This window comes from Theropithecus gelada, chromosome 11 (assembly GCF_003255815.1).
Source record: "Theropithecus gelada isolate Dixy chromosome 11, Tgel_1.0, whole genome shotgun sequence".
Taxonomy (NCBI): domain Eukaryota; kingdom Metazoa; phylum Chordata; class Mammalia; order Primates; family Cercopithecidae; genus Theropithecus; species Theropithecus gelada.
This window is the reverse complement of record NC_037679.1, coordinates 10,838,637-10,854,528: the sequence shown is the minus strand read 5'-3', so window position 1 is coordinate 10,854,528 and position 15,892 is coordinate 10,838,637. Positions and strand designations below refer to the sequence as shown.

The 15,892-nt window shown below is 40.2% G+C and overlaps 1 protein-coding gene across 6 annotated transcripts in view; it reads right to left on the bottom strand.

The window, feature by feature from the left end:
- SCN8A (sodium voltage-gated channel alpha subunit 8) overlaps positions 1 to 543 on the bottom strand; it is a 146,034-nt gene extending 145,491 nt beyond the window's left edge. For 3 of the 6 annotated variants that reach the window (XM_025403196.1, XM_025403197.1, XM_025403195.1), the window contains exon 1: positions 214 to 543. In XM_025403196.1, coding sequence (XP_025258981.1) covers positions 214 to 489 — 276 coding nt within the window. In that variant the 5' untranslated portion in view covers positions 490 to 543. The remainder of the gene's footprint in view (positions 1 to 213) is intronic. The other 3 variants (XM_025403199.1, XM_025403194.1, XM_025403198.1) reach the window with 1 other exon arrangement.
- Between the last annotated feature and the right edge of the window lie 15,349 nt (positions 544 to 15,892).

The following is a 15,892-nucleotide window of genomic DNA, read 5'->3' as shown; positions in this document are numbered from 1 at the left end:
CCAGAAGTCTTATTAATAGAGTTGACAAGTGCCAAGACCACAAATGACCCTTAGTAGCAATTAAAATGAAAAATAATCCCCATAAGCCAGAACTGAAACAAAAGGTTAACTACTTATCCAAACTTTGGCAAAGAGACACAGTTCTTTCTCCCCCATCTCCCTAAGCCTGTTAGGAAACGGGTATCTGCAGCTGCTCCTCCTCCTCCAACTCACTTTCTGCGTCAAATAGTATGGGTCAAAGTCCTCCAGGGGAACTGCAACCAGGCCTTGGGGGATGTCCCCGTAGATGAAAGGCAAACTCTTCCCTGCTTCCAGGTCACTGTTTGGCTTGGGCTTGCTGTCCTCATCGTCCTCCCGATGACTGCCATCGGCCTTTGGTGGTTTCTTGAGCTTGCTCTCAGCAATGCGCCTCTCAATGTTTGCCAGCGACTCAGGGGTGAAAGGCTTGAAACTATCAGGGCCTGGTGGTGCGAGCAGCCGCGCTGCCATCTTCTCATCCTGCAGCAGCTTCGTTAGTTATGCTGCGTCCAGGACAGGTCAGCTCTGGAAGAAACAGCAACACAGACAGCATTAATCAATCACTGCTCTAAAAAGAGGCCAGACTAAACCATCTCATTCTCAACCTTAATTCACAACCTTTGCAAAAAAAACACATAGTTTCTTCCATGACATGGTTATTTTTCTTTTCAGGAAATCTGTGGCATGGACTGATCTGCCAAGGGAGATCAAAGATCAGGAGTCTACTGAATTGCTAGTGTTTATTATATTCACTTAGATGCAACTCACTATTAGGAACCACATACAACAAAAAGGATATAGTCTATTCCCTCAAGGAACTTCTATTCTAAACAAATAAGGGATATGTAACGTTACCCAGGGGCATATGTTAGCTGTGAAGTCCTTATAGTTCAAGTCACCTTCCTTTCCTAAAGCTCCACTCCCCAAAGAAAAACTCTTCCTTTTGAGGGCAAGACGAGGATAAATTATCATTCTTCTCAAATTTCAGTTTCTGAAAACAAAATAAACCCTTCAAACTTTGGAGACACAAAATGTAGATAAAACCCCTTCCATCTGCTTTAGTTCTTCCATTTCAAGTTATTTTTCAATCATCAAGTTGTGTAAAATCCATCCAGTATAAAAGTCCAAAAGTATCTTCTTTAATGATAAAGCTCAGAGGGCAGATACTGCTCTAAGTGCCGCCTGCTTAGCAACTAGAAAAAGCAAATGGGAGTGGAATCCTAGAGAACTTCCTCTGATGCAACAGCACTGCAGCACTGCAGGCTGAGCAGCAGCAGAAGGGCCTGCGTGCGACTCCCAAGAGGGGCTCAAACCAGGAAGGACGGAGACGTGAGAACAGAGTCGCAAACAAAAATTCCCTTCTAAAAAGAAAACTGAAGTAATGTCTTATGAGAGTCAGTGATTTCTAAGCATGGTATTTAAAAAGCCCATTTTCCATTTATGTTTATAAGAGTCCTGGATTATTTAAACACATGCAGTAAAATGGAGGAATCAATCCCTGGTTTCAAAAGCAGCACTATTCTGTTTCAGGCACAAAAATGACCTGAGCAGGTAAGTTTACTGTGAAAGGCTTAGGGCTTTGCTGGCAGTTCACTGGGTGCTCATGGTACTGCTTTTTTCTCTTTAGTTTTGTGAACACCGCAAGGACAATCCGGGAATTTTTTTAAGGCTACAGATTGTTCTTTCCTCTCCTACTTAGCCCTCAAGGTCCACTTCAAGGAAACTAAACCTTGAGGCTCCTCAAGAGAACAGTAGTAGAGTTAACTCTAAATAATTTGGGAATGAGATACCCAAGAGCTCCTTCCACAAATCCACCTGCTGAGATTCCAGATCTCTGGAGCAGTAGTGATTGCTAAGTGTTGCAAGACAGTGTGTAGTGTCTGTACGAGGGCTGGTCAGCTCACTCACTCACAGCAGGGGGCTAAAGTAGGCCATAACCACAAATTTGCCCCACATAGACCAGTTGGCTTCATGTTGCGCAAAAACACCACCATCCTATAGACAGAGGGGTCAAAGAAATCATTTCCATGTGGGAATTATGTAAGGATTTCAGAGCTATAAGGGATTTTACAAATTTAGTCCATTTGATTTTAGATGAGGAAAGGCAGGGTCCTAAGAGATCAGACAACTTGCCCTGAGTCACAGGTCCAGGATAAAAATCACAACCAAAATGCTCTGGTGCCCCATCTCAGAACTTCTTTCATTACAATAAATATCAGTTATCTATCCTCCTTTCCTATCTCCCACTACTCCCCAACAGGAATAGTTTCGTTTAGTCAGTAAATCGCATAGATGCTATGGCTTTACTGATCTAAGACCAGTCCCAATGCTTTCCCCAACCTAAAATTCCCTTTCCTTCATTCTTCTCCTACCCATCCTTGCATTGCCCCCCAATAAATCCCTACTCCTCCAAGTCTTCCCACCAACTCAGCCTTGACTAATTATTTCCCCTTCTACACTCCTACAGCACTCCACCATGACCTTAGCTAACATTTATCACATACTATGTTTCAAGCATTATTCCAAGCACCTTGCTTGTATTAACTCGTTCAATCTCCAGAGCAGCATATGAGGCAGATATTATTATCACCACTTAACAGATAAAGAAACAGAGTCAGAGAAAACTAATGTAGCTTGCCCAAAGTTATACAGCCAGAAGAAGATTTGAAACACACTAAATAAACTTGTTTTGGCACTTAATCATTGCTGAATTGTACCTTTTAGAGAATAAATTCCCAGAGGTCTTAAACTTCTTTTGTATCCCTTTCACAGTGAATAGGATTATGCCTGAAACCCATAATGAGACCAAATACATGAAGATTCCTTGGCTCCTACATCCACACTCATTCTGAGTCCTAGGTCACTCTCTGTTTCTACGCAGAGGACAAAGAACACTGCAAGAGTAAGTCACTGAAGATGCTGACAAATTCTTGTGATCTAATTGCAGGCATCTGGGTTCTTCACAGCAGCCCAGGGCTAAGTTCTCTGTCTTTGCTTTCAGATCCTGTTTCTTCCTGTCTTCTCCAAGACTGTGTCCTCTCAATTACCCCTGCTCTTCATCCCATTTTCAATCGCTCCTTTTCCTATATCTTCTCCCTTTACATCTCCACCCCCACTCTCTTTATTTGGCTTAAGTGACACTATGTTTTCCTGGTTGAACTACAGCTGCAGTCTCCTCTTCCTCATCAACTCTTCCTTCTCCAAGGGCTGGCCTTCTGAAATTTCTCCGTTACAGTCTTTTAGGGATCTCATTTATTCAAAATAAATTTGTACACTGGTAATTTTCAGATTTCTCTCACTGGCCCTGATTGTCCTCCTGAGTCCCACGGTTGCTTCTAGGGGCCTGCTATGACTTCCAAACTAAAGCATTTAAAAACTACTCATCTTACTCCAAAACTGATTCCTCTTCCTGGCTTTCTTATTTCTGGACCAGCCATCCGGCATGGAATCTCAGTCATCTCTGCCCTGTCCCCTTTTGCTATCCGTACCCAACCAGTCATCAGCCTTTCCAATTGCTCTTCCTTCAGAGCTTCCATTTTCAAAGTATTGCCCTAATTCAGGTCCTACTGCAATAATCTCCCCACTAGTGGACCAGCCCTCAGTCCACCAGGCATATTTCCAAGGATCCATTTCCCTAAGAATCTGCTTTCATTAAGTCACTTCCCTTTGTCAAACTTACCAGAGTTATAGGACAGATTCCAAATTTCTGCCATTTCACTGCCACTCAAGGCATTCTACAACCTTATGCATCACAGACATTCTCTTCTAGGGCTTCTCTGCAAGAATGCCTGCGCTGGTAACTGTATTCTGAAATTTTTCTGAAGGTATAATACAATAAAGTTCACAAACCTTAAGTGCACAGCTTATTTTGTACATATGTATATGCCTATGTAACCACCACTGAAATCAAGATGTAGAAAATTTATTCCAGCATCCCAGACAGCTCTCATGAACCATCAATAATCACCCCCAGCAAAAGCTATTCTGACAGTTATCACCATATATTAGTTTTGCTTCTACCTGAACCTCATATAAGTAGAATATAAACATACTCTTTGGGTTCTGGCTTCTTTCACCCAAGACTATTTCTGTGAAATTCATCTTCTTATATGTGTAGCAGTAGTTCATTCTGCATAGTATTCCATGTATGAATGTAGTACAATTGATCCATTCTACCTTGATGGGCATTTAAGTTGTTTATAGTTTTAAGCTATTACGAATAAAAGCTGCCAAGAGCCTTCTTGTAGGTCTCTTTTGGTAGTCATACATTTATTTTGTTTTGGCATATAGCTAGCAGTGGAATGCTGGGTCAGAGAATGGCAGATACTTAGCTTTAGTAATATTCCTACCAGAAGTATAAGAGGGTTCCAGTTGTTCCAAATACTCATCAACACTTGGAATGACAGTCTTCTGAATTTTACCGACTCTGATGGGTATAGTAGCATCTCATATTTTTTTTAAAAAAGTAATTCATTGGGACGAAATTTACGTAACATAAAATTAACCATTTTAAGGTGAACAATTCAGTGGCAATTAGTACATTCACACTACCACTGTTATCTAGTTCCAAAACATAAGCAGTTTCTCTCCATTCCCAACCTTCAGCCCCCACCCTTTACCACCAGTTCCTAGGAACTATCAGTCTTCATTCTGTCTCTACTGATTTATCTATTCTAGACATATCATATAAATGGACTCACACAATGTGAGCTTTTGTGTCTGACTTCTTTCACTTAGCCTAGTGTCCTCAAGGCTCATCCATAATGTAGCATGTATCAGTACTTCATTTCTTTCTATGGTATTTCATGCAGTGTACAGAATCAACATACAAAAGTCAGTAGCATTTCTATACATCCACAACAAACTAGCAAAAAAGATACCAAGAAAGCAATCCCAATTATAATAGCCACCAAAAAATAACAATAATAAGACCTAGGAACAAATTTAACAAGGAAGGTGAAAAATCTCCCAGGAAAACTATAAAACACTGGTGAAAAATCAAAGATGACACAAAAAACTGGAAAGACATCCCATGTTCATGAACTGGAATAATTAATATTGTGAAAATAACCATACCACCAAAAGCCATTTATAGGTTCAATACAATCCTTATCAAAATACCAATGAAATTCTTCACAGAAATAGAGAAAACAATCCTAAAATTTGTATGGAACCACAAAAGACCTTGAAAAGCCAAAGTAATCCTGAGCAAAAGGAACAAAGCTGGAGTTATCACACTATCGGACTTCAAAATATATAACAAAGATACAGTATCCAAAATAACATGGTATTAACATAAGAAGACACATAGATCAATGGAAAAGAATAGAGAACACAGAATTAAATCCACATATTAATAGCCAACTAAGTTTTGACAAAGGTACCAAGAACATTCATTGGGGAGGGATAATTTCTTCAATAAATGGTGCTGGGAAAACTGGATAACCATATGTAGAAGAATGAAACTGGAACCCTATCTCTCACCACATACAAAAATCAACTCAAAATGAAGTAAAGGCTTACATGTAAGTATGAAACTACTAGAAGAAAACATAGGAGAAACACTTCAGGACATTGGTCTGGGCAAATATTTCATGAAGAAGACCTCAAAAGCACAGGAAACAGAAGCAAAAATAGACAAATGGGATTATATCAAACCAAAAAGCTTCTGACATCAAAGGAAACAATCAGCAGAGTGAAGAGACAACTAGTCTCTTTGCGAACTATTCCTCTGACAAGGGATTAATATCCAGAATATATAAGGAACTCAACAGCAAAAGACTAAATAATTCAATTAAAACATGGGCAAATGAACTGAATAGGCATCTCTCAAAATAAGACACACGAATAGCCAAAAAGTATATGTAAAAATGCTCATCACTTATCATCAGGGAAATGCAAAACAAAACCACCATGAGATATCATCTCTCCCAGTTAAAATAGCTATTATCAAAAAAACAAAATATAATGAATGTTGACAAGGGTGCAGAGAAAGGGGAACTCTTATACACTGTTGGTGGGAATGTGGATTCATACAGCCATCATGGAAAGCAGTATAGACGTGCGTCGGAAAAATAAAAATAGAACTACCATATGATCCAACAATCCCATTACTGGGTATATATCTAAAGGAAAAAAAGTCAGTATGTCAAAGAGATATCCACACTCCCATGTTTATTGCAGCACTATTCATAGTAAATAAGATATGGAATCAATTAAGTGTCCATCAACAAAGGAATGGATAACAAAAATGTGGTGTATATACACAATGGAATACTATTTAGCCATTAAAAAATGAACAAAATTCTGTCACTCATGGCATGAATGAGATTGGAGGAGATAATGTTAAATGTAATAAGCCAGGGACAGCAAGAAAAATACAGTATTCCCACTCATATGTGGAAGCCTAAAACGCTGATCTCATAAAAGTAGAGAGTACAATTAGTGATTTACTAGAGTCAGGGAAGGATAGCAGAGAGGGAGGGATAGCCAAAAGTTGGTTAATGGATACAAAAGTATAGCTAGCTAGAAGGAATAAGTTCCAGTGTTCTATAGTACTAAAGGGTGACTATAATTAACAACAACTTATTGTATATTTTTAAATTGCTAGAAAAGTAGATTTTGAATGTTCTTAATACAAAGATAAACATTTGAGATGGATATGCCATTAACCTAATTTGATCATTACACACTGTATACATGTATCAAAATATCACACCATATCACATATTATGTGCCAATTAAAAATAACAATAAAAGCAAAAAAACCCCAAAATATATATCCCAAAAATGTATATACCACAATTTGTTTACTCATTCATCTGTTGATGGACATTGAGTTCTTTCTACCTTTTGACTACTATGAACAATGCACACATGTACTTGTTTTAGTACTTGTTCTCAACTCCTTTGAGTCTATACCTAGAAGTGGAATTGGTAATTCTACATTTAACTTTTTTGAGGAACTGCCAAACTGTTTTCCTGAACTATTTTGCATTTTGTGGCTGAACCATTTTGTATTCACAACAGCAATATAAGAAGGTTACAATTTCTCCATATCCTTGCCGACACTTGTTATTTTCCCTTTTCTTTTTTTTTTCTTTTTTAATTGCTGCCATCCTAGTGGGTGTAAAGTGGTACCTCACTGTGGTTTTGATTTGCACTTCCCTAATGATACTGATGCATTTTCTCATGTGTTTGTTGGCTCACTCTTGTCTAAATTTGTATTCGTCTGATGATACTGATCACTGTCTCGTAGGTTGATTGGCCATTTAGACAACCTCCTTTGTGAAGTGCCGATTTAAGTCTTTGCTCACTTTTTCCTATTGGGTTAAACTGCGTTTTTCTTACTAGTTTGTGAGAGTTCTTTGTATATTCTCCATTGAAGTCATTTGTCAGATACAATATTTCAAATATTTCCTCTCAACTGTCTTAATGGTGTCATTTGATAAACTGTAGTTCTTAATTTTATTGAAAACCAATCTATCAGTCTTTTCCTTCATGTTAGTACTTTTTTGTTCTAAGAAATCTGTTCCTATTCCAAGGCCATGTAGGTATTCTCCTTTGTTTTAGAGTCTTTATTATCTTACATTTCTCATTTAGTTTTGAAAACCATATGAACTGATATTTACGTATGGTGTACAGTGGAGGACAAGGTTCATTTTTTTCCCATGGTTATATAATTGACCCAGCATCACTTAATAAAATGTCTGGTCACTGTTACTTTCACTGACTCCTAAAAATATTTTCATTTCCTTATTTTAAACCTCCTGACATCTTTCTTTCTTCTATTCATCCATTAAAACAAGCTTAAATGTCTTCTGTTTCTGAGGAAGTCATCTTGCACAGTAACAAACTTGTTAGATTTAGAAGGAACTTAGAGACCACCTAGTTCAATTTGCCTCATCCACAAGTTATGTGAGAGAGGCTGAATTGTCTAACTGCCAATTAGTGACAGATGCAAAGCTATGACCCAGGTTTCTTGGCTTCCAATATAATGCTCTTTTCACTAAAACACCCAATCTCTAAGTCAATGACCTTGTCCATCATACCACTACTGTATCATTGTGCATCTTTCTGCAGTGCTAAAGATGACACAGGCATCCCAGATGATAAAGGAACAACAAAAGCAACTTTTGGCTCTGGCAGTTCTAAAAGAGATTGAACTAGACTCAAAGATAGGGACAAACAAATAGGTAGGGCTCTCTTCTTTTGGTTGTCCAGGAGGATTAAGACCTTAAAATTCAACCAGCCACAGTGACTCATGCCTGTAATCCTAGTGCTTTGGTAGGCTTAGATGGGAAGATCCCTTGAGGCCAGAAGTTTGATACCAGCCTGGGCAACATAGGAAGACACCACCTCTACAAAAAGTAAAAAAAAACATATCTGGGTCCCCCTGGTGGTCCCAGCTGCTGGGGAGGTTGAGACGGGAGGATTACTGGAGCCCAGGAGTTAGAAGCTATAGTGAACCATGATGGTGCCACTGCACTACAGCCTGAGTGACACAACTCTTGTGTCTAAACCTGTCTCTAAAAAAGGCAAAAAAAAAAAAAAAAAAAAGACCTTAAAATGCCAACTGTGGCCTGAACACAAAGAAGAATCCAAATTAAGGGATATGGCATGAAAGAGGAAAAGAAAACCAGTATTGAAAGGCAGTTATAACAGGAACAAAAGGAAGAGAAGTCATCTAGGAGGGGCTGTTAAAGCAAACACTCCAGGGCCAGGTGCGGTAGCTCACACCTTACAAAGTGCTGTAATTCCAGCACTTTGGGAGGCCGAGTCAGGCAGATCACTTGAGGCCAGGAGTTCAAAACCAGCCTGGCCAACATGGCAAAATCCCATATGTACTAAAAATACAAAAATTAGCTGGGCATGGTATACATGCCTGTAATCCAAACTACTTGGGTAGCTGAAGCACCAAAATCACTTGAACCCAGGAGGTGGAAGTTGCAGTGAGCCGAGATCATGCTACTGCACTCCAGCCTGGGTGACAGAGTGAGTCACTGTCTCAATAAATAAATAAAGCAAACAAGCAAACAGGGCACACAAAAAAATATGTTAGAAGGAAGATCAAATAAAAGGTAGCAAGTAGCATTAAAGTCTTGTCTCAGGCTGGGTGCAGTGGCTCACACTTGTAATCTCAGCACTTTGGGAGGCCAAAGCAGGAAGATTGCTTGAGGCCAGGAGTTCAAGACCAGCCTGGTCAACATAGTGAGACCCCATATCTACAAAAGATTTAAGGGAAAAATAAAAAAGATCTTGTCTCATACTTGAAAAAAAAAACAAAGTTGGAGGACTCACATTTCCTGACATCAAAACTTACTGCAAATCTATGGTAATCAAAACAATGTGATACTGGCATAAAGACAGACATATAGACTAATGGAATAGATTAAAGAGCCCAGAAATAAACCCTCACATATATGGTCAAATGATTTTCGACAAGGGTACCAAGACCATTCAATGGGGAAAACAATCTTTTTAACAAATGGTGCTGGCAAAACTGGATATTCACTTGCAAAAGAATGAAGTTGGATCCTTACCTTATACCATACACAAAAATTAACTCAAAATGGATCAAAGAACTAAATGTAAGAGCTAAAACTATAAAACTCTTAGAAGAAAATATAGAGGAAAAGCTTCATAACACTGGATCTGTCAATGACTTCTTAGACATAACACCAAAAGCATAGGCAATAAAAGAAAAAATAGATAAATGGAACTTTATCAAAATGAAAAACTTCTGTTGCTTAAAGGATACTATCAAGAGAGTGAAAGGGCAACTCAGAGAATGAGAGAAAATATTTGCAAATTACATATGTGATAGAATTAATATTCAGAATATATAAAGAACTCCTAAAACTCAACAACAACAAAACCCAATTAAAAATAGACAAAAGACTTGAATAGACTTTTCTCCAAAAACAGATATAAATATGACCAATAAGTACATGGAAAGATGTTCAGCATCATTAATCATTAGGCAAATGTGAATCAAAATCACAATCAGATACCACTTCATACCCATTAGGATGGCTAGTATTAAAACACAAAATTTCTTACCTAAGAACACATACACACAGAAAATAACAAGTATGGGTGAAGATCTTTTTTTTCTTTTATTTATTTATTTATTTATTTATTTAAATTTATTATTATTATACTTTGAGTTGTAGGGTACATGTGCATAACGTGCAGGTTTGTTACATATGTATACTTGTGCCATGTTGCTGTGCTGCACCCATCAACTCGTCATTTACATCAGGTATAACTCCCAGTGCAATCCCTCCCCACTCCCCCCTCCCCATGATAGGCCCCGGTGTGTGATGTTCCCCTTCCTGAGTCCAAGTGATCTCATTGTTCAGTTCCCACCTATGAGTGAGAACATGCGGTGTTTGGTTTTCAGTTCTTGTGATAGTTTGCTAAGAATGATGGTTTCCAGCTGCATCCATGTCCCTACAAAGGACACAAACTCATCCTTTTTTATGGCTGCATAGTATTCCATGGTATATATGTGCCACATTTTCTTAATCCAATCTGTCACTGATGGACATTTGGGTTGATTCCAAGTCTTTGCTATTGTGAATAGTGCTGCAATAAACATACGTGTGCATGTGTCTTTATAGCAGCATAATTTATAATCCTTTGGGTATATACCCAGTAATGGGATGGCTGGGTCATATGGTACATCTAGTTCTAGATCCTTGAGGAATCGCCATACTGTTTTCCATAATGGTTGAACTAGTTTACAATCCCACCAACAGTGTAAAAGCGTTCCTATTTCTCCACATCCTCTCCAGCACCTGTTGTTTCCTGACTTTTTAATGATCACCATTCTAACTGGTGTGAGATGGTATCTCATTGTGGTTTTGATTTGCATTTCTCTGATGGCCAGTGATGATGAGCATTTTTTCATGTGTCTGTTGGCTGTATGAATGTCTTCTTTTGAGAAAGGTCTGTTCATATCCTTTGCCCACTTTTTGATGGAGTTGTTTGTTTTTTTCTTGTAAATTTGTTTGAGCTCTTTGTAGGTTCTGGAGGATCTTAAGAAATTCATACTCCAGTGCACTGCTGGTGGTAAACGAAAATGGTGCAACTGCTATGGAAAACATTATTGCAGTTCCTCAAAAAAACTAAGCATAGGATTACCATAAGATCCAGCAATTCCAAAAGAACTGAAAGCAGGAACTCAAAAACATATTTGTACACACATGTTCTTAGCAGCATTAGTCACAACTGCCAAAAGATGGAAACAACCCAAATGTCTATGAATGGATAAACAAATGGATGAATGAATAAACAATATGAAATATACATATAATGAAATATTTATGTAGCCTTAAAAAGGCAAGAAATCCTGACACATGCTACAACATGGAGGAATCTTGAAAAAATGCTAAGTGAAATAAACAAGATACAAAAGGACAAATATTGTATGATTCCACTCATATGAGGTACCAAAAATCGTCAAATGCATAAAGATAGAAAGCAGAATGGGGTAATCAGTGGCTGTGTGGGAACGAGAAGTTACTATTTAGTTGGTACAGAGTTTCAGTTTGGGATAATGAAAAAGTTTATAAATGATCTCGGCTCACTGCAACCTCCGCCTCCTGGGTTCAAGCAATTCTCCTGTCTCAGCCTCCCGAGTAACTGGGACTACAGGTGCCTGCCACCATGGCCAGCTAAGTTTTGTATTTTTAGTAGAGATGAAGTTTCACCTTGTTGGTCAGGTTGGTCTCCAACTCCTGACCTCAGATGATCCACTCGCCTCAGCCTCCCAAAGTGCTGGGATTAAAGGTGTGAGCCACCTCGTCCGGCCCAGTTTATATATTTAAAAATGGTTAAGATGCTAAATGTTATGGATATTTTACTACAAGTTTTTTAAAAGAGAGAAAAAAAATTTACTATGTCCCCCACCATATGCCATAAATGATACTCTGATGAATAATAGCTCACTCCTGCCTTCAAAGGACCTTATAGTCTTCTGAGGTAGTAGACATGTAAACAGGCAAAGTACAGTATGCTAAATCTTCCAATAAAGTAAAATAGGCTTTTACAGAATATACAAGCAAGACATCTAACCAAGTTTGAAGAGATCAAGGAAAGCTTCCTGGAGAAAGTAACATCTTAGCTAAAGCCTACGGATGGGCTGGTAGGGTGGGTTATGGGAAGAAAATGGGTAGAGCTTTGCAGGAAGAAGAAATAGAATATTCAAGAGACTACAGACAAGAGAGATCAAGCCACTTGGGTACTGCAAGCAGTTCAGTGTAAGCGGATTTCAGAAAATCAGCTAACAGGTAAGCAGGTACCACATCAGGAATGCAAAGCCCTGCTCTCACGGGAAGGAGTTTTGCTTTAACTCTGAAGGCAATAAGGAGATATTGAAAGCTTTAAAGTAGCAAATGATTTGATCAAAGTTACATTTTAGGAAGGTTATTCTAGCTATAGTGTACAGAATGAGACGAGGGAGGAATAAGATCAGAGTGAGGAAGACCAGGAAGAAGAGTGTTGCAGCAATTCCACTAAGAGATGATAGCCTAAGCCAGGTAGCAGCAGCAGGGATGATGTACTGGACAGTTCTGCTGACTAACTAAAAGAGGAAGGTAAGACATAAGAAAAACCAAGGAAGACACCCAAATCAGGGCAAAGGGATGAAAGGTAGTGAAATTCACCAAGACAAGGAATAAGATGTGACGCAGAGCTCTCAGGTTAAGATGATGACCACTTTTGAACATGCTGAGTCTGAGGTGCTTTAGTACCTCCAAATGGAGGCATCATATAGGCAGCAGGATATGTGCTTCTGAAGCTCAAGGGAAAGATTTTTTTCTCATCCATACTTGCTATTTATTTAGTCTTCTTGTTTGGAACAAAAATCCAAGAATTCACAAATACCACCAGCTAAGCACCTGTTTCAAATGAAACATCAGCTTCAGCTTAAAAAATAATTTCTTTATAATTAATTAAATAGTAGCAGAAGACCCATATCAGCTGCTTCCTTCTTCCCTGGAGAAGTTGGCAGGATAACTGCAATCCTAGGAGCTCTCTGTGTTGAATCTGGAAGGTGGAAGAAAAAGAAAAGTGGCCTCTTCCAAATCATCGAGGTAATGTGTAGAGAAGAGATATCCACTGTTAGGGTTCGGCTGTGTCCCCACCCAAATCTCACCTTAAATTGTACTCCCATAATTCCCACGTTGTGGGAATGACCAGGTGGGAGATAATTTGAATCACGGGGGCAGTTTCCCCCATATTGTTCTCATAGTAGTGAATAAATCTCCTGAGACCTGATGGTTTTATCAGGGGTTTCCGCTTTTGCATCTTTTCATTTTCTCTTCCTGCTGCCATGTAAGAAGTGCCAGCCAAGCGCAGTGGCTCACGCCTGTAATCCCAGCACTTTGGGAGGCCGAAGTGGGTGGATCACGAGGTCAGGAGCTTGAGACCAGCCTGGCCAACATAGTGAAACCCTTCTCTACCAAAAATATGAAAAATTAGCCAGGTACGGTAGCAGGTGCCTGTAATCCCAGCTACCTGGGAGGCTGAGGCAGGAGAATCGCTTGATCCTGGGAGATGGATATTGCAGTGGGCCTAGATCGCACCACTGTACTCCAGCTTGGGTGACAGTGCAAGACTGTCTCAAAAAAAAAAAAAAGGAGTGTCTCTTGCCTCCCACCATGACAGTGAGGCCTCCTCAGCCATGTAGAACTGTAAGTCCAATTAAACCTCTTTTTTTGCCAGTCTCGGGTATGTCTTTATCAGCAGGACGAAAATGGACTAATCCAGTCAATTGGTACCAGTAGAGTGGGGTGTTGCTGAAAAGATACCCAAAAATGTGGTAGCAACTGTGGAACTAGATAACAGGCAGAGGCTGGAGCAGTTTGGAGGCCTCAGAAGACAGGAAAATGTGGGAAAGTCTGGAACTTCCTAGAGACTTGTTGAATGGCTTTGACCAGAAGCCTGATAGTGATATGGACAATAAGGTCCAAGTTGAGATGGTCTTAGACGGAGATGAGGAACTGGTTGGGAACTGGAGCAAAGGTGACTCTTGTTATGTTTTAGCAAAGAGACTAGCGGCATTTTACCCTTACCCTAGAGACCTGTGGAACTTTGAACTTGAGAGAGATGATTTAGGGTATCGGGCAGAAGAAATTTCTAAGCAGCAAAGCATTCAAGAGGTGACTTAGATGCTGTTAAAGGCATTCAGTTTTACAAGGGAAGCAGAGAGTAAAAGTTTGGAAAATTTGCAGCCTGTTAATGTGATAGAAAAGAAAAACCCATTTTCTAAGGAGAAATATAAGCTGGCTGCAGAAATTTGCATAAGGAATCAGGAGCAAATGTTAATCTCTAAGACAATGGGGAAAATGTCTCCAGGGCATGTCAGAGGTCTTCATGGCAGCCCCTCCCATCACAGGCCAGGAGGCCTAGGAGAAAATAATTTCGTGGGCCAGGCCCAGGACAGCCATGGGACTTGGTGCCCTGCATCCCAGCCACTCCATCTGTGGCTGAGAGAGGCCAATGTAGAGCTCAGGCCGTGGCTTCAGAGGGTGTAAGCTCCAAGTCTTGGCAGCTTCCGTGTGCTGTTGAGCCTGCGAGGGCACAGATGTCAAGAATTGGGGTTTGGGAACCTCTGCCTAGATTTAAGATGTATGGAAATGCCTGGATGTCCAGGTAGAAGTTTGCTGTGGGGCAGGACGCTTATGGAGAACCTCTGCTAGGGCACTGTAGAGGGGAAATGTGGGGTTGGAGCCCTCAGACAGAGTCCCTAATGGGGCAATGCCTAGTGGAGCTGTGAGAAAAGGGCCACCATCCTCCAGACCCCAGAATGGTAGATCCACCGACCGCTTGCATTGTTTGCTTAGAAAAGAAACAGACACACAATACCAGCCTGTGAAAGCAGCTGAAAAGAAGGCTGTACCCTGCAAAACCACAAGGGTAGAGCTGCCCAAACCATGGGAACCCACCTATTGCATCAGTGTGACCTGGACATGAACCTGGAGTCAAAGGAGATCATTTTGGAGCTTTAAAATTTGACTGCCCCACTGGATTTCAGAATTGCATGGGCCCTATATAACCCCTTTGTTTTGGCCAATTTCTCCCATTTGAAACAGCTGTATTTACCCAATACCTGTACCCCCATTGTATCTAGGAAGTAACTAGCTTGCTTTTGATTTTACAGGCTCATAGGCGCAAGGGACTTGCGTCGTCTCAGATGAGGCTTTGGACTGTGGACTTTTGGGTTAATGCTGAAATGAGTTAAGACTTTGGGGGACTGTTGGGAAGGCATGATTGGTTTTGAAATGTGAGGACATTAGATGTGGAGGGGCCAGGGGAGGAATGATAAGGTTTGGCTGTGTCTCCACCCAAACCTCATCTTGAATTGTACTCCCATAATTCCCACGTGTTGTGGGAGGGACCTGGCAGGAGATAATTTGAATCTTGGGGGCGGTTTCCCCATACTGTTCTCGTGGTAGTGAATAAGTCTCACGAGATCTAGTGGTTTTATCAGGGGTTTCCGCTTTTGCATCTTTTCATTTTCTCTTGCTGCTGCCATGTAAGAAGTGCCTTTCACCTCCTGCCATGATTCTGAGGCCTCCCCAGCCACATGGAACTGTAAGTCCAATCAAACCTCTTTTTCTTCCCAGTCTCAGGTATGTCTTTATCAGCAGTGTAAAAAGGACTAATACATCCACATTTCAAGAATGTATCACAGAGAAAGTAGCTTAATTAAAGAAGCAGGACTGCCCACTCTAGGTGACTACATAGAGACACATTTTCACACTAAGAGTGGTGGCACACCTATAGTTCCAGCTAGTCAGGAGGCTGAGGCAGGAGGGTTTCTTGAGGTCAGGAGTTTGAGACCTCAGTGTGCCATGGTCACACC